Genomic DNA, 27,374 nt, shown 5'->3' with positions numbered 1-27,374 from the left:
AAAATTAATATCTACCCAAATCAAAAGCCCTGGGTAGACAAATCCGTCCGTGAGGCTCTGAAAGTGCGCACATCAGCATACAACACCGGGCTGGTGACAGGCAACATGGAAGAACACAAGATGGCAAGATACAACGTCAGGAGAGCAGTAATAGAGGCAAAACGGCGTTACAGGGATAAAGTTGAACTTCAGTTTGAACAGGCTGACTCTAGAGGCATGTGGCAGGGCCTCAGAACAATGACAGACTACAAAGGAACCCCCCTCAAACTGAACAGTGACATCTCCTTAGCAAATGATCTCAACTCCTTCTATGCGAGGTTTGAGGCTGTGAATAACAACACCAGCCTACAAACCACGGCAATGGGGGGGGGGGGGTCTGCTGATGGAGACTCAGTGTTCAGGGTAACAGAGCATGAGGTGAGACGGATCTTTAAAAAAGTGGATATCAGGAAGGCAGCAGGACCGGACGGCATCCCCGGCCGCGTCCTAAAAGTCTGTGCCGACCAACTGGCCCCGGTATTCACTGACATCTTCAACCTGTCCTTGGAACAGGCCGTCATCCCCACCTGTCTGAAGAAGTCCACCATCATCCCTGTACCCAAAAAATCTACGCCCGCTTGCCTCAACGACTACCGCCCTGTAGCCCTCACCTCCATAGCCATGAAGTGCTTTGAGAAGCTAGTGAAGGGCTACATCTGTTCCTCCCTCCCCATCAACCTGGACCCTCTGCAATTTGCATATCGCCCCAACAGGTCCACGGAGGACGCCATAGCCCATGTGCTGCACACAGCAGCATCACATCTGGACAAGAGGCAGGGGAACTATGTGAGAATGCTGTTCATCGACTACAGCTCAGCATTCAATACCATAGTCCCCTCCAAACTCATAGCCAAGCTCAGGGACCTGGGCTTGAACTATGACCTGTGCCAGTGGGTCCTGGACTTCCTGACGGGCAGACCCCAGGTGGTAAGAGCCGGCAACTGCACCTCCTCATCCATCACGCTCAACATAGGGGCCCCCCAGGGCTGTGTTCTGAGCCCCCTCCTCTACTCCCTGTACACACATGACTGCGTAGCACAGCGGAACAACAACACCATCATCAAATTTGCTGATGACACAGTAGTGGTGGGCCTGATCTCTGCCAACGACGAAAGGGCCTACCTGGAAGAGGTAGAGAACCTGTCACAGTGGTGTCAGGAGAACTGCCTCTCCCTGAACGTCAGCAAAACAAAAGAGATGATTGTGGACTTCAGGAGGTCGGGGGTCAAGGACTACAGCCCCCTCAGCATCGACGGGGCACCAGTTGAGAGAGTGAACAGTTTCAAGTACCTCGGAGCCCACATATCCGAGGACTTGACATGGACCACACACATTGACAGTGTTGTGAAGAAGGCACGACAACGCCTCTACTTCCTCAGGCGCCTAAGGAAGTTCCAAGTCAGTCAGAAGATCCTTAGGAACTTCTACTCATGTACAATAGAGAGCATCCTGACCGGCAACATCACCTCCTGGTTTGGGAATAGCACTGCACAAGACCGTAGCAGACTACAAAGAGTGACACGTTCAGCCGAACGCACAATTAGAGGGGGGCTTCCCACCCTCCAGAACATTTACAACAAGCGGTGCAAGGGGAAGGCTAAGAGAATTATTAAGGACTCGAGCCACCCGAACAACTGCCTCTTTGAACTGCTGCCGTCAGGCAAGCGATACCGGAGTCTTATGGCGAGCACAGAAAGACTCAGAAGGAGCTTCTATCCCCAGGCCATCAGGCTGCTAAACGAACAATAATCGCTAAACGAACAATAATCACTATGCAACAACCATCAAATGCACACAGCACACACACCCACACGCACACACTCACTCAAACAAACAACACACTGCAGCACCCACTCTCCACACTTTAGATCACACAAACACACTTACACTTTATATTTATTGATAAAGGATTTGCACTACAACTCGTACACCTACTGTGAATTGTACCTAAACTGCACCTCGTCCATTTATGCCTTGCACTATATAGCATTGTATATTAGTACACTGCACAGTATTGTATATTGTATGGTAACTACGTCTACGAACATTGTACATATGTCTAAACTGAACACTGTGACCTCTTTTTTTACTTCAAATTTTTACTATGTTTTTATTTCATACTTATCTTGTCATGCACAGTCTCTGGAGCGCAACAGTAAGAAGCATTTTGTACAAAAGTATTCTGTACTTCTGTATGACAACTATTAAAGAAACTTGAAACTTGACATTCCCTTGGCAATGGGAGCGGGTTTCTTCATTGAGCGGTTATCCTCATCATTAGGGCACAAGTATGTTGTGTTTTACTATAAAAAACCTGCTTATAAGCCTGTATGTTGGATGGACATGGATGACTCTGAAAGCCACGTATCTTGACATTAGCTGCTCTGCCTCTTTGACGACCGGTTGTTTAATCCCGACCGTTTAGTGGTGTGTGCCACTGGGAAAGCCGGAGAGTGCCAAGAGGTTGTCAAAACAAAAATCAATATAAAGCAAAGCAAAGCAAACTAAAATGTAACATTAAAATTCTGTTAACCTAATGCTAGTCTAGCGTTGTCCAGTAGTGAACACTTTTTGCTGGCCCATACGATTCACCCAATAATTAATCAAGAAGGATTCAAGTTTAAGCCAATAATTTATCGATCATTTATGCATGCCTTGGAATTGTATATCTCGACACCAGAAAGGGTGAGTGTGACTATGTACATATAGGAGCAAACATCAGGAGGGAAATAATACGCTCTCGTATTATTATGATTAGAACATCTAAGCAGCGCTCCAATTCCCCTCAACAATCTCCACATTCTGACTAAGTGTACTACATTACTGTGGTGGTACCAAAGAGGCTGGATACAGGAAGAGGGAAGACAGGTGGGGAAATGAACAGGAGGTGATGTCATCACTGAAAACTCAACACACATCATTCACCTCATTAGATAAACTGACTTGTGCTGAATTGGCAACCAACTGCTTAAATATCAAGAATGTCAATTTCAAATGTCTAAATATTATGTTCTTAATTTGTTCCAAATCTAGTTCGCCCAACATTTTTGGAAATCGCCCAAAAAGAGGTCAAATACGTCATCAGCATGCAGTGCACCCAAAATATAACAAAAATTCCCTTAAAAAGAGTTTAAAGTGTCAATATGTCTCCAAGACCCTAAACATGGCACATCTGTTGCTCAATCAAATAAGCCTCCTCTACTTTTACAAGCTATTTTATGTCTCACTCCTTCACTCACATTTCATCTCGTAGAGTCCCGGTTCTGCTTATTTTCCCAGAGCTGGTGACGGAAGTATAGAGAGAGTTCCATGTCTCAGTTCCTTCCCGTCTCTGGGGCTACTAGCAGGGATGCATTGATGCCGGTATCAGATATCAACCCGAGACCAGGCTGGAATAAGAAGACTGGAGAATTTTCCCAACCAGACCAACCACCGGGAGCTTTCGATTTCTTTTTTTCGTCTTCTTCTAAATCAAGAAATAAATTTTTTTCTTAGAAACATGCATGTCGGGGCGGCTAGGTGGTGCAGTGGGCAAGGCACTCACCTCCAATGCTGGAGACGCTGGGTTCGATCCCAGCGCTCCACATTGCTTTCAGTTTAGCTGGTCGTTCATACTAATACAATTGGCAGTATTAGGGGGTGGGAAACTGATGGGTGGGGATCGGACGTTGTGGACAGCGACTCCTACAGGTCGGTTGGTGCGCCTGCGCAGTAGAATCAATAAGCGACGGGGGCGGCGTCCCTCCAAAGCGCAGACCCCTGACGCTGAAAGATAGCGCTGCGCAGGTGAAAAGATGCGACTGCTGTTACCTCGAGTATCGGAGGGGACTCGTGCTATGTATGACTTAGTCCACATTGCAGCCGGCTTGTGGGAGGCATGAAACAGCGTTCGAGAGGGCGGTTAGGTGGCCGAGCGGAGATTGCGTTCGTCACCAGCCCCGGAGCTGTGAGCTGGATTCGCCTGTTCGAATCCAGCTCACAGCTCCGGGGTTGTCACCAGCTTGGCTGGCCGTCTGCACTAATACAATTGGCTGTATTAGAGGGTGGGAGAAGCTGGCGGGGTGGGTCCGGGTCGTTGTAAACAGCGACTCCTACAGTTCGGTCGGGGCGCCTCCCACACGCTACGCCCTCTCGATGAGAATCCGCGCTGCCAGGTGAAAAGAAGCGGTGATTGGCTGGACGTGTGTCGGAGGAAGCACGTGGTAGCCTCCACTCTCCCAGATGATCTGACTGTGGGGGGTAAGTGCGCAGCGACCAGGAAGGGACTGGGAATTGGCATACGACTAACATTGGGATGGGAGAAAATCGGAGGAAAATGGAGGGGGAAAAAGACCAACAAAAAAAAAAGCGTTCGAGACAGGGGAGGGTTGAATTGGACGATACGAAATTGGGATGGGAGAAAAATAGAAAAAATGGGAGAAAAGGTGTATAAAAAAAAAAAAAACATGCATGTCGTAATTGTAAGCACAGAGAAACTCTTAATTAAAATATCGAATAGATATTTTAATTAAGAGTTTAGTTTTGCGGTGCGACGAGCAGCTCTAGAGCTCGCTCTGTTGATTGGACCAAACATTTCCCCACCCCCACCCATTTCCCCACCCCCACCCGCAGCCACAGTTTTCACCCTTTAGAGGCTGAAATGTGCCGTGGAGGTCAAGTGTGCGTGTGTGTTTAAGGTGTGTACACACAATGCATGCAGGTCTGTAAAAGGTTGCAGCTCTGTCGCGGATTAGCGCTTGTTAAAGTTCATCCGAGTCTTTGGGAACGCATTCATGATATTATTTAGTCTTTCCTGCTAACAAAGCAGAGACCAAAGTCCCTCAATATATTGAATGGGACTTAATGATATTTTATGGTGAACAGACAGTACAGTATGTCATGTAGTCGACGTATGGATGTCATGTAGTCGACGTATGGATTATTCCAAGTCCCTGAGGGTTGAAAGAAAATATAAATCATCAACCTCCTGTCACTATAAATGAAAGTACAGACGGGTGCAATTTAAGCTATCACTGAAATGACAGTATTTTCACTTATAGTGAAAGGAGGGTTATGATGCATGTTGTTTTTCGTCAATACTGTAAGTAGCGCCACGGAAATGGGGCCGTCTGTTCTCGATGTCGATGACGACAAAACAATGAAAGTTTATTCCATAGACAGAGAGAGACAAGAAGATAGATACCAGTTTTCTCTCTGTGCGTTCAGTAGAAAGCTATCTGGCTGCACGTTAGCCTAGCTTAGCACAATGAATGGAAGCGGACATGGCCGGTTAGCCTTCGGGGGAGATGTGTTAGTTGGACAATGCCTAGGCTAACCGACCATGTCCGCTTTCATTGATTGTGCTAAGCTAGGCTAACATGTAGCCAGATAGCTTTCTACTGAACGCACAGAGAGAAAACTGGTATCCGATGGATTGACTACTGGACGCTGAGGGGGAAGGCCTGAATGCAACAGACCACTCAGGACTCAGGAGGACTGGTTGGAACAGCAATGAGAAAGCAGTACCGGTGCGTCATTGTAACGGATGGCACCGCGGAGCGCAGTCACGATGGACTTTCGATGTTGTGAAGTGACTGGGGCGAGTAGCGGTGCTATGGGTTAAACTCACTCTCATCCTCAAAAGACACGTTACAAAGCAGTGAGTTCACTTCTTGGTATAGCGGTCTGTGCTGTTGCCCGCGGTGTGGGAGACCACGGGTTCAAAACTCCCTCGGGGCATCGAAGTTTAAGGTGACGATGTCACAACCGTTACACACATATTATACACACAGCAGCTCTTCTCACAGCGGGTTTTAGATGGTCTACCTGGCTGCATATAATCCTTCTATACACCTGTATATAATATAACTAGGGACGCACCGATCCGACTTTTTCAGTCCCGATACCGATACCTGGGTTTGGGTATCGGCCAATACCGATACGATAGCCATTGTCCAAATATTTTTTCAAAAAAAAATTCATGTTTCTTTTTTTTTTATAATTGTAAAGGATCACAAGTGTGTTTTTGATTTAAACAAAGACAGAAAATAAACTTCATTCATTCAATTAATAAACTGTATGCCTCACTGTCACTGTGTGGAAGAGACTGGGATCATTCTTTTGTGCAAGGCAACATCAGGCTTGACTTAAAACATTACTTTCCTAACTTAGTGAAACTAAATGTAACAAATTAACACATAGATATAAATGTACTGAATGGTTATTTCTTATTTTATTTATTATAAAAAAATATAAATAAAGAAATCAGATATATATATATATATATATTTTTTTTTACCGATACCCGATCCAGCAAATTTAACAGATGTCGGCGGCCGATACCGCTACCAATATCGGAGCATCCCTAAATATAACCCATATAACTCTGTATGATAGCATGTACAATAATGCTGTGTAAATAAATATATATATATATATATTATATATATGCATTCTTACCGTATCTATCCACATGTCCTACATATAATCCTTTTTACATATCTGTAGAGACACCCTATCTATATCTGTACATATCCCTTACCTACTCTTACTAGTTACGCTGCTGGCCAGTATGACTACTACCATAGTGTCTTCATACCTGTATCACTGAACATATTAATACACATAGTCAACACATCTGATTAGCACTATACTCAGTAGTACTACTTTATATATTTTATACCCAGTTTAATCACGTGTACATTGTAAATTACTATTGCACTTTACTGTTACATTTGTATTCTGGTTAGATGCCAAACTTCTTTTCGTTGTACTGTACTTGTGCTGTATAATGACAATACATTTGATAATCTAATCTATTCACATCACCGCCATCTTTGTTTTGGTAGCTCGCTATATGAATTCATTTGAATGAGCTATAACGTGATGGTTTTGATAGTTCATCAGTGAGCTCAGCTGGATGTAATCCTACCTGGAGGGGAGAGAACAGATGGTGGAGGTAAACGGTACACTATACCCCCCACTCCTCCTAGTGAGCTGTGGTGTTCCACAAGGAAGTATACTAGGACCATTACTGTTCCTAATTTATGCAAATGACATGTCGTCAGCTTGTTGTGACTGCAACTTGTTCCTGTTCACGGACGACTCAGCCCTGCTGGTCTCTGACAGGGACAAGGTGCAGGTTGAAAAAGCCTCAGCTCTGAACTCTGCAAAATCTGCACCTGGCTCGCTGATAACAAACTATCATTACACCTGGGTAAAACAGAGTCCATTCTCTTTGGATCAAATAACAAACTCAGCAAGGCCAACGGCTTCCCTGTTACAGTGGGTGACAATATTGTCACAAGAAAAGATGAAATTACATACCTGGGTTCCATCCTAGAGGCAAATCTTTCCTGTGACAAAATGGTAACCAATATAATAAAAAAGGTCAACCAACAAACAAGATTATTTTACCGGATCTCCTCTGGTAAACAAGAATACCCTGAAGACTCTGGCAGGAGCACTCATTCAAGGGTACTACGACTATGCTTGCACCTCATGGTACCAAAGCACCTCAAAGGCACTAAAAACAAGATTACAAACATCACACCTTACTCCTAAAACCCACCTCACCCCTGCCCATTTTGACAACCTAGGATGGCTTAGGCGGCGGTTACACCTTTCGTATCATCTTCGTATTGTTTTCATATGTGTATCGCCGCGACGTCGTGCGCCTCGAGTCACACTTTCGTTTTTTTTCCGTTTCTGTCACCCGAGCACACTGATGTAGTACACTGCCAAAGCAGTAGGTGGCAGTAGGTGGCAAACATGAAGGCAATTTCAACCAATCAGAACGAATGTGCCAATACACTTCCTGGAAGCTCCAGCAAAGAAAATGTCAATAAGGCAGGCGCCTATGCCGCGCCACCATCTTGCCTATTTACTCAATGCAGCAATTATTTTTCAGCAAAGCCTAATAAAAGTGCAATAAACAAAACGGATACATTCACTGTGTGTTCTGCCTGTCATTTGTTGATGAAACAAAACTAACATCAACACAAGTGACCACCAAGAGCGGATAGTTTAGTCTAAAAAACGATCTGTAGCATTGTTAGCTGCATGCTAACGTCAATGGAGTATGCCATTATAACAATATAGCATTGTGGCTAGAAGCTAACGTTAGCTCACGTTACTTAGCCAGCACCAAAACTATCAGTAGTTAGATAACATTAGAGACAACGCTGTGTGTATTAAACAAAGGTGAATAGATGACTGGGCCATTTTGTTTAATGCTTGTTAAGTTGAAAGAGGAGCTCTGAGCTAACAGGGTCTGAATCCTGATAGCTCACGTTAGCCAGCTGCTCATGCAATCGGTAATGCTAGCAGAATGAATGGATGTAAACTTTATTTAACATATTGCATATGGGTACAATACAATACGGCTCAATACAAACAATTGTTAAGGGAATGCAGACTGTTGTAGCTTGGACTGGGGTCCTTATAACAATAACTTGACAACACATGGTAGCTGAAGCTATTTGGGACACGGAGCGATGTCCCAAACACAAACACACACACTGTTGTCACCGGAAGGGCACGCAGATGGTATCTACTGCGCATGGGCGTTTTCGCAACAACGGCTAGCGTGCTGACTACACGCTGTTGTCGATTCGTTTTTTTGGCGTATCTCCAAACGCAAACACAATTTTGCGTTTCAGCCGTATCCACAAAAAAACGCCAAAAAAAGCATTTCTGTGTAATAGGGACATCAAACGTCGTCAAAAACGCATAAAAAAACGCCAGGAATACACTAGTCTAACCATGGCCTTAGTAGACGACAGAGTACAGCAACTTGCAATGGGCCTGGTCTACAAGATACACTACACCACTAAGATGTACATGTCGAAATACCAGTGAATACTACGACCACAGCACCAGAGGGAGTTCCAAAAAATCATGTTAAACCCAGATTCGGCTCAAACAAGGGACTAAACACGTTTCGCAATTATGCCACATCAATGTGGAACGCCCTACCCAAAGCTGTAAAGGAATGTGAATCCTACCCACCTTCAAAACCACTCTCAAAAAGCACCTACGGGAGGCTGCAATTCTAAACTGGGATTTCTAGTAATTCCAGAGAAAGACACGATAATAACCCTTTAGTGGAATACACAAAACACGTTGTCATTTTTCAGCTGATTTATGAATCATTTTCAAATAAACGCTAGATTATCGATAGTATATGCGTCCTCATGCACAAAGAGAAGCGGGGTCTGAAAAATCGCTTCTCCGTACTTTGGTCGGCGCGAACCTCACACACACACACACACACACGCTCCGATGGAGGAGAAAGGAACATCTGATTACCCCAAGATTCGTAACATAAAGGCCTTACCTGACATCTGATGTCATGCAAAAAGATGACTCCAATTCCTGATCGCCATTCCAAATATCGATCGCGTCCATTGATCTAACGTTATAGTCCAAAACACATAATCCACGATGCTCGCAGTCCCCCTAGTCAATGCAATAGTAACCAGCTGCATGCCCGAGAAGTAAAACCTGGACCGGACTTATTTTTTTGATGCAGTCCCAGCCAATCCAATCTAATGATGTGCAATACCATCCGGGAGACGATAGGCGGCGGTATTTGCCCTTTGCAAGCTCAGACCCATTCCCAATGATAACGTCAGGCTGGATGGATGAAAAATGAATGGATATCACTAATAAAAGAAATAACGATTAAAACCCGACTATACTCGTGATTGGCACTCTCAAGCAATGGCGAGTTAACCCGACTATACTCGTGGTTGGCACTGAATGGGTTAAACAGTACTGTTTATCTGTATGTATGTCATAAATGTTATGAATTGAAAATGGGGGACCCTGATGTAAACAAGACGAAAGTCTCTCTCTGGTCTGCATCTCCTTAACAATTGTGTATATTGAGCCGTACTGTATTGTACCTATTCTGCAATCTGTTAATAAAGTTTTAAATCAATCAATGACTAATTCACTTCCATGTATTTTAAAAATACAAAAAAATTCAGCGGTGACTCAGCATCCTGTCATCATGAGCTTGTCATTCCAACAGTGTTATAGTCGTTTTGACTATCGAGGTGGAGTTTTTAGAGCTAGGTTTTAACACTGACGTGAAGGGGACACCTCCACATTCCGTGCCTCACAGTGTATCAAACTTGACCAATATGGCGGCGATGTGAATAAAGTGCATCATTAAAGTGCATCATTACATATTACACACAGCAGCTTTTCTCACAGTGGGGTTTAGATGGTGGCCTCCCTCTCCCTCTCTCCCTCTCTGCCCCCTCCCTCCCTCCCTCCCTCCCTCTCTCTCTCTCTCTCTCTGCCCCCCCCCCCCCTCCCTCCCTCCCCCCCTCCCCACCTCCCTCTCTGTCAGAATCCTGGTTATTTTCACACAGGAATGCAAGGGAGCAGAAGTCAACACTTTACACAAGACACATACTTGGCAGAAACAGATACTGTGTGTGTGTGTGTGTGTGTGTGTGTGTGTGTGTGTGTGTGTGTGTGTGTGTGTGTGTGTTTTCTGTCAACGTGTGTTTTCTCTTGAGTGCAAATGTGTGCATATCTTTCTCTGTGTGTGTATTATGCGTGTGTGTGTGTGTGTGTGTGTGTGTGTTTTCTGTCAACGTGTGTTTTCTCTGAGTGCAAATGTGTGCATATCTTTCTCTGTGTGTGTGTGTCTGTGTGTGTGTGTGTGTGTGGAGGGGAACATCCCAAACATGTCTGCATGATGTTAAAATGGCACATAAATAACAAACTAATGTGACAAACAGCAGCAGCCGTTGTCAATCAGGCAGTGTGTGTCGCCTGGTCCCCAACATCAGATCCTGGGTCAGCTGTGTTGTAACGAGAACCTCACGTCTGCCAAAAAGGCCAAGTTCTCAAAAACAGAAACAGAAGAATTCATTGATATTTTTCCTAATATCTCTCAATTAGTCTAAATGCCACTATTATGTGGTAGTAGTTATACAAGTAGGATAGAGTCTCCAATAGAGTCTGGCTTCTCATAATCATGTCTTGTCCCGTCTCGGACTCTCGAGTCTCAGTGCTCTCACTTCTAGCTTTGGGACAGATTTGTTCCATGTTCATAAAAGAACAGGCCTATATATATATGTGAATTCTTAAAGGGGAACTATCTTATAAATGGCCTTTTTGAGTGTTTAGCATTGTTTCCTAGCTATGTGAACTTATATTAATATGATCCATGTCTCAAAATTCTCATATTGGCGCATTCTTCCAATTCTCCTCTCACAATATTCACCCTCACTGAACTGAGTCATTTGAAAATGTGCGCGATTTGTGATGTCAGAGAGACACCGCTGCATGTTAATGTTCAGGCGAACCAGGTGCAACCATTGTGGTTGGAGCCCAGGCTCAAAACGGCTTAAGATCTTGAGGTAGAAAAATGCTGTTTTTGAGGACTTGATTAGAAATACAAAACAATGAATAAAAAAATATATATATATTACAGAGGTGTTCCATAGACTCACAGGAATTGTGTAAAAGTGCCCAAATAGTGAAAGAAATAGTAAAATAGTTCCCCTTTAAAATAATAAGCGGGGTCGCCTAGGTTTTAAGTATAGCCTACTTGTGTCCCCGTAACACCTCCAACACGGCGTGTGCCTCATCGTCTTCAGTTCACTAATCATCTATTCCCGGACCGTGGGCTTTTAACCAGAACTGACCAGGCCGGTCGAATCACCGGTTCTCAGAAGAACCCTCGTCAATGGGGGCTTGACTTGGCGAGAGCAGCGGCAGCTGTGCGCAGCTGTGCGCAGCCTCGCTTGACGGGGGGGGGGTGTTGGAGAGACTACGGCACTTCAATGTGTCGTATTGTACAAATAACATTCTGGAAGAGATAAACACGGAGCAAAAGGCCAACGGCAACAACTCCAACTAGTCACTTTCCAGTCGATTTGTCCGGCGTTGCTCGGGGTGAAGTCGAGACGAGTAACAAAAACAGAAAAAGGTTCTCCTAAAAAGGCACGGTCCGTTCTCTGACTAAGATCTGAACGCAGGACAAAAAGTAGCATGTTTTGTTGAACAGGGCTGATGCCCTGCTGAGGGTGTTCTGCTGCTGCTTTGTGTCAATGTGAGAACTGAATGTGCTGTGATGAATAAGTGTGTGTGTGTGTGTGTGTGTGTGTGTGTGTGCGCGCAAGGGTGGTGAGTCGTGACACATCTTTGTGTTATAACAAAGAGGAGGGTGGGAGAGGTGAAGGCAACTAGAGAGAGAGAGAGAGAAAGGTACAGAACAGAGAGAGAGCGAGAGAGAGAAAGAGAAAGGGACAGAGACAGAACAGAGAGAGGAACAGAGAGTGGGAGCACAGAGGAAAGAGAGAGGGAGAGACGGAGGGATTAGGACGATAAGAACGAGCGAGTTCAGGAGATCAGTTACAGTTTGGACACTCAGCACATTCCAACTATATCAATCTGCTGCCACACACATACAATATGAAGCAGGGAATCAACCTTGACGAGGGTATATCCTCTACACACGGACCATATAGGCTGCAGCGGATGACTGCTCTGATGGAGGGCCAACACAAATAGAGACAGGAGAGAGAGAGAGAGAGAGAGAGAGAGAGAGCAAGGGGCGAGGTGGACGACATGGAACAGGAAGACTTAGAGGAAAGATTGAAAGAGGAAATAAAGAGCGGGAAATGAGGGGGTGATAAAAGCATTAAAGAGTGACCTGGGACCAAGCGGCCAATCGTAAAGCTGTTTATCAAACAGATCCAAGTGTACACACACACACACACTGCCCGGGGGTACAGTGGGTTAAAGGGAAGGGTAGTCATTATCATTCCTCAACTGGACACATACACACACAGTCAGTCACACACACAAGGAGAAGAACGTCTAGGAGCTCTATACGTCAAGCACCATGGTACCTACTAGACTACCTGCCTAGGCCTCTGGTCTTCCTCTTACCTACAGACGGCAGACGATTTCCTTCAAATAAACGTCACACAAGATTAAAGCGACAATGTGTAATTTTTCTATGAATGAAATTCAGTTCCAGAAGCGTGTACAGAACAAATTGAGAGCACCACCACCACTCACGTTCGCTTCTCTAGCCTCAAGTGGGACTGGTGCGGCCCGCTGTTCTCATGATACCAGACGTGAGTTTCTTCACGGTGGTGTAGTGGTGAACACTGTCGCCTCACAGCAAGAAGGTCCAGGGTTCGATTCCTGCTTGGGGACCAGGTTTCCATGATGCCAGGTACTCAGGTGGGGGATCTCCCGGGCCTTTCTGTGTGGAGTTTGCATGTTCTCCCCGTGCTCGCAAGGGTCCCCCCCCCCCCCCCCCCGATAAGATAAACCCAATGGAAAAACATGCACAACAGATCGCTAATGCTGTGGCGTCCTTGACGAAGACGGACAGGTCCCCGGGGCGCGGCTCACTTTGACGCCCTATCTGCTCCCGGCTGCCCTTGGGGGGGAAGGACGACGGGATGGGAAAAGTGCAGAGAGACATTTCATCTGCGACTCAGTGCATGTGTGTTCCTGTGGGTCGCCCATCTCGCGTGTGTGTTAAAACTGCATGACAAATAAAGACTTCTAGTCTAACAATTAAAATTCACACAGAAAGAGTTTTTTCTTTTTATAACAATGGAAAACTAATTTGCATGCCATCTCGACCACCAAGAATTCACAAAACCTGCGCATGCAACAAAAGCACACTGATGCAACAGAACAAAGATGCTTGTGGGAAATGTTTTTGAAAACAGACAGTAAAATTCACGCCCGCAATTACCGATCATCACTTTAAAAAGGAGTCTCTCGGTGTGCAGACTTTAAAAAGAAATGTCAGGCAAATCATTTCCCCATAAATCCAGGGGGCTGTGATGAATCACATTGTGATATGAGGGATGCTGCCCCCCCCCCCTCCAACCACTCAAACCAACACTACATGTTGTGCCAGAGACCACAGTCTGAGAAGATTTTTGATGTTGATTTAGTATAGAAAAGCCCTGACAAAAACTGACACTCTAAAGTCCCCAGTTTGTAAATCACTGACCCAAGGGATCAAAGGAGACAGAGGAACAGAACGGAGGGAAGGAGAGGAGAGGGGAAGGGAAGGAGAGGAGAGGGGGAGGGAAGGAGAGGGGGGTAGGGGGAGGGAAGGAGAGGAGACATTGTCCATTCATCCATGTCTACTCCAACTATGGCTTGTGTAGGTTTGAAAGTCCAGAGCAAGTCCCAACAGGCGGCTCTCTGCATGGTATTCTCCCATACAAACATGTATACACACACACACACACAGAGTCTGGTGGTCCATACTTTCTGTGTGTGTGTAGAGGGGGAGACTTCAACAAAACATGGGATTTAAACTGTCAAAGAAACATCCATACACAGAACACTTCAGCTCGGTCTAATTCCACCAGAGTCAGGGGCAACAGGAAAATCATATGCAAAGGAGCCCGAAACCGAACAAGATCAACGCGTGTTCTTATACTCGTTTCATAGAGAGCCATTAGCCAGCAGCCAGGGGGATGATGATTATTATTATCAGAATCTGATATTACAAATTAATATAAACCTCTCACACTCAGACACGCTTGTTGCCATGCCTTGTGGGGACATTACACAGATCACTTTCCCTACCCCTTGCCTTAGCCTAACCCTAAACCATAACCCTGCCTTGTGCTCAAATAACTCCTGTACCTTGTAGGGTCCAGTCAAGGTCCCCACAGGATGGAATACAATTAATCTTGTTGTCATGCCTTGTTGTGGGGATATTTGGTAGGAAAACACACAAACAATTATAATCAGTACAGACTAGAGAGAGATGGTAACTGGGGTTACAAACACCTACGTTACTGGCATATAAACTCAAACTCATAAGCAGCTTGTCACTCAGGCCACATGCAGTAGCCTACAGTGGGCGTTGAATGACTTGAGTGCATCATCATCACCATGACTATCTGTCGTTAATAAGATCCAGTAAGCACACAAAGATAACAGCTGAATCACAGTATTCGACAAGTAGTGAGTTTGGTCGCTGAACATTACTCAAATCAATGAACACCCAAAGCCCCCCCACAACATGTCTAACGGTATAACAGCATTCTACACTGACTCTTGTGAAAGAGTGTGGCTTGTTGCAACAAGAGAATGAGAGCAATACTGATATTTACATGATGCATGAGTCAAGTCAAGCCTACAATCACTGCCATCAAGACTGATTGATTGATTGATTGAAAACTTTATTAACAGATTGCAGAATGGGTACAATACAGTACAGCTCAATACACACAATTGTTAAGGGGATGCAGACCAGAGAAAGACTTTCGTCTTGTTTACATCAGGGTCCCCCATTTTCAATTCATCAGTATCTATCCGTCTCCTTATGGCTCAACCAGTGTCAACACGTGAGTATCTGTATACCAATACACCTTGATCGTGATTGTGTGTGTGTGTGAGTGAGAGAGGGTGTGTGTGTGTGTGCGTGTGTGAGAGTGAGTGAGAGAGGGTGTGTTAGGTAAATCTGCGCAATTTAGTTTTCCAACTACGCCCATACGTAAATTATGATATTATCTTGTTATTTATATTTGTCTAGATGTGTCTATTATTAATCACCCCCAGTAGAAGAAGCGCACACGTCGAAGCTTTTTTTAATAGACTAGTAAAAGAAAGCACAGAGCAAATCATATTCTCAGCCATGTTGTTATCAGGAAAAGGCTCACTTACCAACAAAGACACAGAGAACATCCACTACAATCAACATCATCTTCTTTCTTTGCTCCGTCATGTTTTTTCCCCCGTTGCCTGTTCACTTTCCTCGGTAAACAACGACCTTACATCAACATCGCTGTCATCTAACAAGTGTTTTTGAGAGAAGTTCAGGTGCCTTTCTCATGCAAAGGTGGGCAAAAATGAGAGCAGCAACCCGATATGCTCGTTCTTCCGGCTCCACTCCTCCTCTACCTGTCCTGCTGTTGTTGACGCGGCCAGGTGAGCGCGGCACGGCGCGGCACGGAGCGGCAGTGGACGCGGCGCGCTGCTCACAGCGGACAGTGGAGAGAGAGTGTCGCACGGCAACAGGACGCGGCTGCTCTGCGCCTTTTCAACACAATCTGAATACGAGAGGCACGCGCGTTGTCCAGTTCACACACATTGTGGTGGGTGTCAGCGAAGACTGACAGATAATAAACCCTTCCTGACGAGAGAGGGGAGGGAGGGAGGGAGGGAGGGAGGGAGGGAGGGAGGGAGGGAGGGAGGGAGGGAGGGAGGGAGGGAGGGAGGGAGGGAGGGGGAGAGAGAGAGGGGGGGGGGAGAGATCAAACTAGGTCAAACTAATAGTCCAGGGGTTCACAAATGTGTTAATGTCAAGGACCCTCCAATCTGAGAGGATTGTGTGTTAAGGAAAACTCTGGGTGATTTTTATTATTTTAAAGTTTGAAGATGAAAAATAAGTGATGATGATCAAACTAGGATCACTATAAATCACAATAACCCTATCTTTCCTTGTTGTTCTAACATCCAGAAAAAATATATAAAAGTTAAAATATTTTATTCCTCCTTGTAGAGGAGCCAAAGCTATATATTTAGGTTATTGTATTATATGAATATTTATATGTTTATTTTTATAACCTTACATTGAAACGGCATTAGGAATATTGATTGGATAAAGTCATTGAACCATCTTATATTATTTGTCATAATAGAACATTCTAGAACATTTGTGATGTCACAGTAAGATGTCATAATCAAACATTCTAGAACATTTGTGATGTCACAGTATGATGTCATAATCAAACATTCTAGAACATTTGTGATGTCACAGTATGATGTCATAATCAAACATTCTAGAACATTTGTGATGTCACAGTATGATGTCATAATCAAACATTCTAGAACATTTGTGATGTCACAGTATGATGTCATAACCAAACATTTGCGGGGACCCCTGTCGGTCCCCAGACCCCAGTTTGAAAAGTATTAGTCTGGGCTAGATTTATGAGATTTTTATTCAAAGTTGACAAAACCTATGAAGTATTTCTTATTGATAGTATTTTAAAAAAAAATTACAAATACAATGGCAGCAGCAGCTAATTTGGTCATTTGATACTAATCACCTGCTCTTTGATTACAATCACCTATTGTTTGCCACCAAGTCACCGGAGATCCTCCATCCTACTATGAACACATCTGCTGTAGAGCATAATGGTTATTTGCTTCGATTAAAACACAAAGTCAAGCACTAAAAGAAGGTATTTATTCTATGAATCAAGACTCTTCAAGAGACACAATACATTCACTCTACAGGAGGAAAGTCCTCACGAGACCCGTTCTTTTTCTTAATGTAGGCCTATGTTTCTGACCGACACACGTATTCTAAACCTTTACACTCCATTTTTATTTCCCCGTAAGCAGATTCAAAAGTGAGAGAGAACCTTTTCACCTATATCATGAATGCTGTGCACATGTATGATCATGCACTGATTTAAAGCTCCATTGAGCTTAAGCATGTGTGTAATAAGTAACATATTCATTCAAGCTATCTTGTCATGTGTGTCATCACATTACATAAATATTTTTTAAAAAGGATGTCATAAGGCCTCTATACCAATATGTTTGTATATGGCCACCTGTGATGTCATCAGGGACACCAAATCCTTGTGTTAATTACAGCTCAATGAAATGATTAGGTATCCGTCCCTATAAGACAAGGTGTTGGTATTTTTATTATCTACATCAGTCCATTGAGCTGTGATTAACAGATATACCAGGTCTGTAGTCAGAGGGGACTGTGTAGTCCCAAACAGGTCTGCTTTTAGTCAGACAGCCTTTTCCGTGAGAGCAGCCCACACCTGGAACAGTCTGCCAACACGGCTCAGGGAGTATCAAAGATACATTTCATTTAAAACTAACTTAAAAATCATGGTTGAGAGATGGTCAAGTGTGCGACCATTTAACTGAGGGGTTTGTATTGTAATGTATTTTAATGTATTTATTTGTATGTATTTTAGTGTATTGTAACATATACTGATTCCTACTGTGTTTTAATTATTGTACTATGTTTTAATTATTGTTGTACTCATGTCACCTGCCCCAGAGACTACAGTTGAAAATTAGCCAACTTGGCTAAACTGGCATATTTACAGTCAAATGTTCCTTAATATGCACTGTCTGTATTTTAAACCAATAAATACAAATACAAATACACAAGGATTCAATGTCCCTGATGTCCCCAATTCATTTATTGTCAATAACTGTCAAACTAAATGAATGTGTGCAATACTTTAGTTTGTATGGATGTGGAAATCAGCATTGTTTTTTGGTGACGTGCCCCTTTAAGTGACCCCTGTTTTACCATTGTATACACTAACGCCCCCCCACCCACATACAGTTACAGAAAATGGGGAAAGAGTTGCCAACTTATTTTGAAATATCTCCATGTACATTTCATTATATTCATTGCATAAAAAACCCATAACACAGAACAATTAGCTGTACAATGAACCTAAATTAATAATTGAAAATCTGCAGGAAGTTTGTGTAAAACTAGCTAAAATCTTTTTCTTTAACCTTTTCACTACTACACTACCAAAGGGTTAACCCTTTCACTGCGACAAATACAATACAGAATGGGGGACCCTGATGTAAACAAGACGAAAGTCTTTCTCTGGTCTGCATCCCCTTAACAATTGTATGTATTGAGCTGTACTGTATTGTACCCATTCTGCAATCTGTTAATAAAGTTTTCAATCAATCAATCAATCAATCAATCAATTCAATCAATCAATCAGTCCTTCCACTACCACACGACAAAGGGTTAACCCTTTCACTATCACACTACAGAAGGTTTTCTGTAGTGTGATATTGAAAGGGTTAATACAATTCCTAAAATGAAGATATCAACTTTTAAAGTAACCCTTAAATGTACTTGTCTTCTCCACAGAAATTACTTAAATGCTGAGACATTCGACACCCTTAAAATCAAGAGGGCTTCGCAACACCCCATGGAGCTTTGGCGACGCCTAGTGGGGGTTGGGAACCACTGCTTTAGTTTGATTGATTGATTGATTGATTGATTGAAAAGTTTATTAACAGATTGCAGAATGGGTACAGTACAGTACAGCTCAATACATACAATTGTTAAGGGGATGCAGACAGAGAAAGACTTTCGTCTTGTTTACATCAGGGTCCCCCATTTTCAATTCATCATATGACACACACGACATACAGATAGACAGTACTGCTACATCTATACATTTATGACATACCAGATTTGCAAATACAGTACTGTTTGTGATACAAAAAGTGTCCAGAAAAAGAGTGTATATACATTTGACATAGAACTGTACATTGGAGGAGGTTGGGTAGGTGGGGTGGGGTTGGGTGGGTGGGGCTGTACATTGGGGGGGGGGGGGGGGGGGGGGGGGGGGGGTAGGGGGGGGGACACTGTACACTGTACATTGGAATACTGACAAAGCCATACTTGGTCTTTACTGTACAACTGGGTTAGGACATTTGTAGGGGCCAGTTTCGAATTGCAGTCTCCCGTAGGTGTTCTTTGAGAGTGTTTTTGAAAGTGGGTAGTGATTCACATTCCTTTACAGCTTTGGGTAGGGCGTTCCACATTGATGTGGCATAATTGCGAAACGTGTTTAGTCCCTTGTTTGAGCCGAATCTGGGTTTAACATGATTTGTGGAGCTCCCTCTGGTGTTGTGATCGTGGTATTCACTGACCTTTGGGAAGTATTTTGACATGTACATGGGTACCTTGGTCGTGTAGTGTATCTTGTAGACCAGGCCCATTGCAAGTTGCTGTACTCTGTCATCTACTCTAAGCCATCCTAGGTTGGCAAAGTGGGCAGGGGTGAGGTGGGTTCTAGGAGTCAGGTCAAGCAGTAGTCTGACTAGTTTGTTTTGAGATGTTTTTAATTTGGTTTTTAGTGCCTTTGAGGTGCTTTGGTACCATGATGTGCAAGCATAGTCGTAGTACCCTTGAATGAGTGCTTCTGCCAGAGTCTTCAGGGTATTCTTGTTTACCAGAGAGGAGATCCGGTACAAGAATCGAGTTCGTTGGTTGACTTTTTTTTATTACATTGGATGCCATTTTGTCACAGGAAAGATTAGCCTCTAGGATGGAACCCAGGTAGGTCATTTCATCTTTCCTTGTGACAATATTGTCACCCACTATAACTGAGAAGCCGTTGGTCTTGCTGAGTTTGTTATTTGAACCGAAGAGAATGGACTCTGTTTTGCCCATGTGTAATGATAGTTTGTTGTCGGCGAGCCATATGCAGATTTTGCCTAGTTCCAAGCTGAGGGTTTTTTCAACCTGTAACTTGTTCTTGTCAGAGACCAGCAGGGCTGAGTCGTCCGCAAACAGGAACAAGTTGCAGTCACAAGCTGACGACATGTTATTTGCATAAATTAGGAACAGTAGCGGTCCTAGTATAAGATAAGATAAGATAAGATATTCCTTTATTGATCCCCTTGGGGAAATTCAGGCATCATAGCAGCATGGGGGGAGGGGGGGGGAGGGGTACAGGTAGTAAAACAACACAGTATACAGGTAGTAAAAGACAACACAGGCAGTGTAAACAATTTGATCAATATGGTCAATATAATTTACTATCTGACTAGCTGAGGAATATTCACATTATTCACAGTGTCACATAAGGTGCAGTATGCATGAGGTAGTGTTATAATTTACTATCTACTGAGTATACATTAATCAAAGTACCAGGGTAGTCTACGTTGTCCCCCTTGGGTTCCTATAAGTCCCAGGTCAATGTCTGGTAGCAGTCGCTGTCGCTGCCCCCTGTTGTGGGGCCTGGAGGCTGCTAGTCGCTGCCCACTGTTGTGGAGCCTGATGGCCGCTGGTATGAAGGACTGTCCGAGGCGGTTAGTTGAGTGTCGGGGGGGAATGAGTCTGTGGCTGAACGAGCTTCTCATCTTGACTAGCTCGTCGTAGAGGGGGTGGTAGGGGTTCTCCATGATGGCATCCAGCTTCCTTATCATCCCCCTCTCTACCATCACCTCAAGTCTAGGTAGCTCGACTCCCACCACGGAGCTAGCCTTCCTCACCAGCTTGTTGAGCTTGTTGGTGTCCCTTGAGTTGATGTAGCCTCCCCAGCATGCCACAGCATAGAAGAGGATGCTGGCCACAACAGACTGGTAAAAAGACTGCAGCAGTTTGTTGCACACATTGAAGGACCTGAGTCTCCTCAGGAAGAACAGCCTGCTCTGTCCCTTCCTGTAGAGGGCCTCTTTGTTGTCCGACCAGTCCAGTTTATTGTTCAGGTGTACCCCAAGGAACTTGTATGAGTCCACCATCTCCACATCCACCCCTCGGATGGAGATGGCAATCGGGGGGGGCCTCTTCTTGCCCCTCCGGAAGTCCACCACCAGCTCCTTGGTCTTACTGGTGTTGAGTTGGAGGTGGTTGCTGTCGCTCCACCCCACAAAGCTCTCCACCAGGGCTCTGTACTCCTCCTCATCATCGTCGGTGATGTAGCTTACGATGGAGGAGTCGTCTGAGAACTTCTGCAGGTGGCACCCGCTGGAGTTGCGGCAGAAGTCTGAGGTGTAGAGGGTGAAGAGGAAGGGTGACAGCACAGTTCCCTGGGGGGCGCCGGTGTTGCTCACCAGTACGTCAGACTGACTGTCCTTTAGTCTGACGTACTGTGGCCTCTCAGTGAGGTAGTCCTTGATCCAGGCCACCAAGCCGTGCTCCAGCTGCATCGCAGAGAGCTTCTCCGCTAGCAGTGACGGCTGGATGGTGTTGAAGGCGCTGGAGAAATCAAAGAACATAATCCTCACTGAGCTGCGCGGCTTCTCCAGGTGCGTGTACGCTCTGTGGAGCATGTAGATGATGGCATCCTCCACCCCGATGTTTGCCTGGTATGCAAACTGCAGGGGGTCGAGGGAGTCACGCACCAGGGGCTTGAGGTGTTGCAGGACCAGTCTCTCAAACGTCTTCATGACGTGTGACGTCAGAGCGACTGGCCTGTAGTCGTTGGGGGTGCTGGGACGTCCCTTCTTGGGCACCGGGACAATGCAGGAGGTCTTCCAGAGCTGGGGCACCCTCTCCAGCCTCAGGGAGAGGTTGAAAAGATGCTGGAGCGGTGCTGCCAGCTGCTCTGCACATACCTTGAGCACCCTGGGATTGGTGTTGTCCGGTCCTCTGGCCTTGTTGACATTAATTCTGGAGAGCTGCCTACTGACCTGACTGGTTGTGATCGTCAGGGTTGGGGGTGGGGGTGGTGGGCAGTCTGCTGGTGTTGGGGGTGGGGTGCCGTTGCTGATGGGTGTGGGTGGGTGGGGGGTGGGGGGGCTGCTTTGTAGGTATGCTTCCTTGTGGAACACCACAGTTCACTGTGAGGGGGGGGGGATAGGGTACGGTTTACCTCCACCATCTGTTCTCTCCCCTCCAGGTAGGATTGTATCCAGCTCACTGATAAACTATCAAAACCAATTGCTTTTAGCTTGTCAATCAGAATGGTGTGATTGACAGTGTCGAAGGCCTTTTGTAGGTCCAGCATGACCATGCCGCAGTATTTGCCCGCATCCACCTCTTGCTTGATGTGGTCGTTCAAATAGAGAAGGCATATGTCAGTGGAGTGGGATGTTCTGAAGCCAGATTGGAATTCGTAGATTAGATTTTTTTCCGCTAGGTACTTTTCGACCTGTTCGTATACTATTTTTTCCATGACTTTCGAGATGGAAAACGTGTGTGCTGTGACTGTGAGCAAAACCGTCCTCCTAAAGTCCACAATCATGCATGTTAGGAAGCATAGGAAGGATGCTTTTCATAACAGGAGCTCTTCAGAACAGGCAGGAGAGGACTGAACCAACTCGCCATGAAAAATGATTGTGGTGTCGTGTGGGGATGACGCATTTCTACCAAAGGTAGCCGCATTTCTGGCAGACACTCTCTGATTGGCCGACGTCAGTTTCTACACTGGTTAAGCTTAGGCAATCTTCGAAGTTGGTTAAGGTTAGGCAAGTTCTTTCGACGGTTAAGCTTAGGCACTCTTTCGAAGTTGGTTAAGGTTAGAGTTTGTCTTAGAGCATGGTGATAGAACGCCAGGTAGTTTGCAGGCTGTTTGACGTGGAAATGGGCAAAGACACAGCTCGTCACGCTATTGGGCGCACATGTCACATGACCAGAAACGTCTGCCAGAAATGCGGCTATGGAAAGTATAGACGCGGGGATGACTGATTTGAGCAGCCACACTTGCCCCGGGTCAAGCCAATCAGACCTGGGATCAGCCACACCTGCCCTGGGTCAAGCTAATCAGACCTGGGATCAGCCACACTTGCCCTGGGTCAAGCTAATCAGACCTGGGATCAGCCACACCTGCCCTGGGTCAAGCTAATCAGACCTGGGATCAGCCACACCGGCCCCGGGTCAAGCTACCTAATCAGACATGGGAGCAGATGTGGCTGTGCACCTGTTGCACATTGAAGTCAGGTAAGTCAGCCATCCTCACACAAGAACCTTTGTCATGACAACATCCTATCTGCTCCTGGTGTTACATCTTCCCACTCTCTTGAACTGGTTTGTATTCACCCGGAAAATTGGCGGGGGTTTCAGCTGTTCTGACTGTGGTGGGGAGTTCGTTCCACCATTGTGGAGCGAGGACTGATAATAGCCTGCTTCGCTTTGATGACCCCCCAGGAGCTCAGATAGGACTGGGTCTGAGGCGGCCAGAAGATGCAGAGTGTAGGGGTCTTGAGGGTGTGTAGTTAGAGACCATTGACCAGAGGTAGGAGGGAGCCGTTCGCTGCATGGTATACCAGGTCAAGGACCTTGAAGCGAATTCGTGCAGCAATGAGAAGCCAGTGCAGCTCTCTAGAAGTGGGGTAACGTGGGCTGACTTTGGTAGGTTGGAGATCAGGCAAGCCGCTGCGTTCTTTGAGTTGAAGTGACTTGGTGGTGCTACACTGATGAAGCACCCGGCAATATCACTGGAAAATTTAACCCAGATTAACTCCCCCCCCCCCCCCCCCCGCCTGCTCTACACCACAGCTCCACAGATTTCCTGCAGACCATCGTCGCACCGTTCAATCTTGCGAATGACTCGACCAATGTCCACCTTGTTCTACCAGGAGGTGAATGGGGGATCTGTCTCTTCAACCCAGGCTTCGGTCTGTCATTGGTTCATGTTTTTAGTGATCAGGCCACAAAGTGCTACGAGTTAAAGGTCCCCTATTGTTCACTATTTGGGCAATTTTACACAATTCCTGTGAGTCTATGGAACACATCTGTAAGGTTTTCTTTCAATAAAATTCATTGTTTTGTATTTTTAATCAAGTACTTTGGTGCACCACTTTCCCCCCTTCCAAAGTACAAGCTGTTTTTGGCTGGGCTCCACCCATGATTGACAGTCACCCACCTGTACTGGCAGATACACTAGGATGGAGGAACCTTTTCAAAGCGCACCAGTAGAGAGAGAGAGAGCGCCATTTTCTGCTCACCCGTCTTGCCTCACACGCCGACACACAACACACTTTGAGACTATTTTCCTTGCTGCCGAGTTTCCCTTTAAAACCCAATACTTTTTACGGAGCTCTGAAAGCATGTAATTTCTCCCGCTGTGTCCAGAGTGTTTGTGGATGTGTCGTAGTAGGAGATCTGAAGTGTGAGCATCTTTGGGCAGAATATAAGGGTGTTTGGTCTCATCAGGCATTACAGATCTGTGTAGGCTGTCCAACCATGAGCTCTACGAACCCCTTCAGTCAGCCTAACGAGCACATCACAGTACAGACTGCCCTCATCAAGATCACTAATGACCTCCTCCTTGCTGCAGACTCCGGACACATCAGCCTCCTCATCCTTCTCGACCTCTCCGCGGCATTCGATACAATATCCCACTCAGTCCTGCTCAAATACCTCTCCGACAACCTTGGCATCACCGGTACAGCTCTGTCTTGGTTTCATTCATATCTCACAAATAGATCTCAGTTTGTCAGCGGCTCATCCTCCCCCCCGGCCCCAGTCAACCACGGTGTCCCCCAAGGCTCCGTGCTGGGTCCCCTACACTATTCACCATTTACATGCTCCCCCTCGGTAAGATTATACGTCACTATGGACTCAACTTTCATTGTTATGCTGATGATACTCAGCTCTATATCAGCATCTCACCATCCTCCCAGCTCCCCCCACAGTCTGTAGTCAACTGCCTCCACGCCATAAAAACCTGGATGTCAACCAAATTACTGAAACTCAACAGCAAAAAGACAGAGCTCATGGTTGTGGCCCCCAAGGCACTGCTCGGGAAGGTTGGAGATCTCCTCCTCCACGTTGACGGCTATTCCATCTCCCCGTCTCTCGAAGTCCGTAACCTGGGCGTCACCCTTGACTCCACACTTTCATTTCACTCCCACATAAAAATCCGTCACCAAGTCTGCCTTCTACCACCTCAAAAACATCTCCCGTCTCCGACCCTCACTCTCAGACTCTGTGGCTGAGACCCTGATCCACTCATTCATCACCTCCCAGTAGGACTACTGTAACGGAGTCCTGTTCGGGGTACCCAGCAAAGCCCTGGACAGGCTCCAGTATGTTCAGAACTCAGCTGCCAGGGTTCTCACTCACACCAAGCCCTGGCAGCACATCACCCCACCCTCATCCACCTCCACTGGCTCCCAGTCAAGTTCCGCATCACCTTTAAACTCCTGCTCCTCACCTACAAGTCCCTCCATGCCCTCGCCCCCCGATCCCCGTCTGATCTCCTCCACCAGCACACTCCATCCCGGAACCTACGATCCTCTGATCTAGGTCTCCTCTCCATCCCTCGCACCAGGTTACGGACTTTTGGGGACAGAGCCTTCAGCGTGGCGTCCCCTACCCTCTGGAACTCTCTCCCCCCGAAATCCGCAACGCCCCAACCCTGGACACCTTCAAATCTGCTCTAAAAACACACCTCTTCACCAAGGCTTTTCCCCATCAGTTAGTTTAGATTAGATTAGGTCCATTATCCCTTACCTTCCCTCACCCCCCTTTTCCCCCCTATTTCCCTAGCCCTATTTTTTGTCCCGATTGTGAAGCGACCTTGGGTTCTATGAAAGGCGCTATATACATTTTATCTATTATTATTATTATTAGGCTGCCGCCTACTCTCATGATAAACGATCAATTTAGCAAAACAAAAAAATCGGTTGCCATGGTATCAAATGACGAACGCGACACGATCAGAGGCTTACCTTATAATAATGTTAATGGCTCGTAGCCCAGATCTAAACAGTTTGCTGATTGAAAATTGTATTAACAGATTGCAGAATGGGTACAATACAGTACAGCTCAATACACACAATTGTTAAGGGGATGCAGACCAGAAAAAGACTTTAGTCTTGTTTACATCAGGGTCCCCCATTTTTAATTCATCATAACATATATGACATACAGATAGACAGTACTGCTACATCTATACATTTATGACATACCAGATTTACAAATACAGTACCGTTTGTGATACAAAAATAGTTTAAAAAAGAGAGTATATACATTTGACGAAGAAACTGTACATTGGAGGTGGGGTGGGGGGGTTGGGTAGGTGGGGAACTGTACATTGGATTATCGACTAAACCTTCCTTGGTCCCAAGAAGAGGGTCTTGTGTATTATTGGGTTAGGACATTTACTGTACATTGGAGGGGGTTGGGTTAGGACATTTACAGGGGCCAGTTTCGAATTGCAGTCTCCCGTAGGTGCTCTGAGAGTGGTTTTGAAAGTGGGTAGTGATTCACATTCCTTTACAGCTGTGGGTAGGACGTTCCACATTGATGTGGCATAATTGTGAAACGTGTTTAGTCCCTTGTTTGAGCCGAATCTGGGTTGAACATGATTTGTGGAGCTCCCTCTGGTATTCACTGACATTTGGGAAGTATTTTGACATGTACATGGGTACCTTGGTCGTATAGTGTATCTTGTAGACCAGGCCCATTGCAAGTTGCTGTACTCTGTCGTCTACTCTAAGCCATCCTAGGTTGTCAAAGTGGGCAGGGGTGAGGTGGGTTCTAGGAGTAAGGTCAAACAGTAAGTAGTCTGACCAGTTTGTTTTGTGACGTTTGTAAATTGAGTTTTTAAGTGCCTTTGAGGTGCTTTGGTTGATGCCCCATCAACCATGAGCTTTGATTGATTGATTGAATATTTTATTAACAGATTGCAGAATTGGTACAATACAGTACAGCTCAATACACACAATTGTTAAGGGGATGCAGACCAGAGAAAGACTTTCGTCTTGTTTACATCAGGGTCCCCTCAACATGTGGCAGATTCACAAATTATTTAGCAAAATCTTGTCTCCAATTGATTCAAATACTTATACTCAAGTTATTTCAAAATATCAAATGCACACAAAAAACAATTGACCAAACCACCAAAAAAAAGGACAAATATCAAACA

At 45.3% G+C, this 27,374-nt stretch overlaps 1 protein-coding gene across 1 annotated transcript in view; it reads right to left on the bottom strand.

The window, feature by feature from the left end:
• plpp2a (phospholipid phosphatase 2a) overlaps nt 1-16,128 on the bottom strand; it is a 40,052-nt gene extending 23,924 nt beyond the window's left edge. Inside the window, exon 1 of the mRNA XM_084310907.1 lies at nt 15,700-16,128. Within this exon, the coding sequence (XP_084167033.1) occupies nt 15,700-15,760 (61 nt within the window). The 5' untranslated portion in view covers nt 15,761-16,128. The remainder of the gene's footprint in view (nt 1-15,699) is intronic.
• Nucleotides 16,129-27,374: the final 11,246 nt, after the last annotated feature.

Source organism: Notolepis coatsorum (assembly GCF_963971535.1).
Source record: "Notolepis coatsorum genome assembly, chromosome: 3".
Classification (NCBI taxonomy): domain Eukaryota; kingdom Metazoa; phylum Chordata; class Actinopteri; order Aulopiformes; family Paralepididae; genus Notolepis; species Notolepis coatsorum.
Note: the sequence above shows the minus strand (reverse complement) of the source record. Positions and strands in the feature narration are given on the sequence as shown.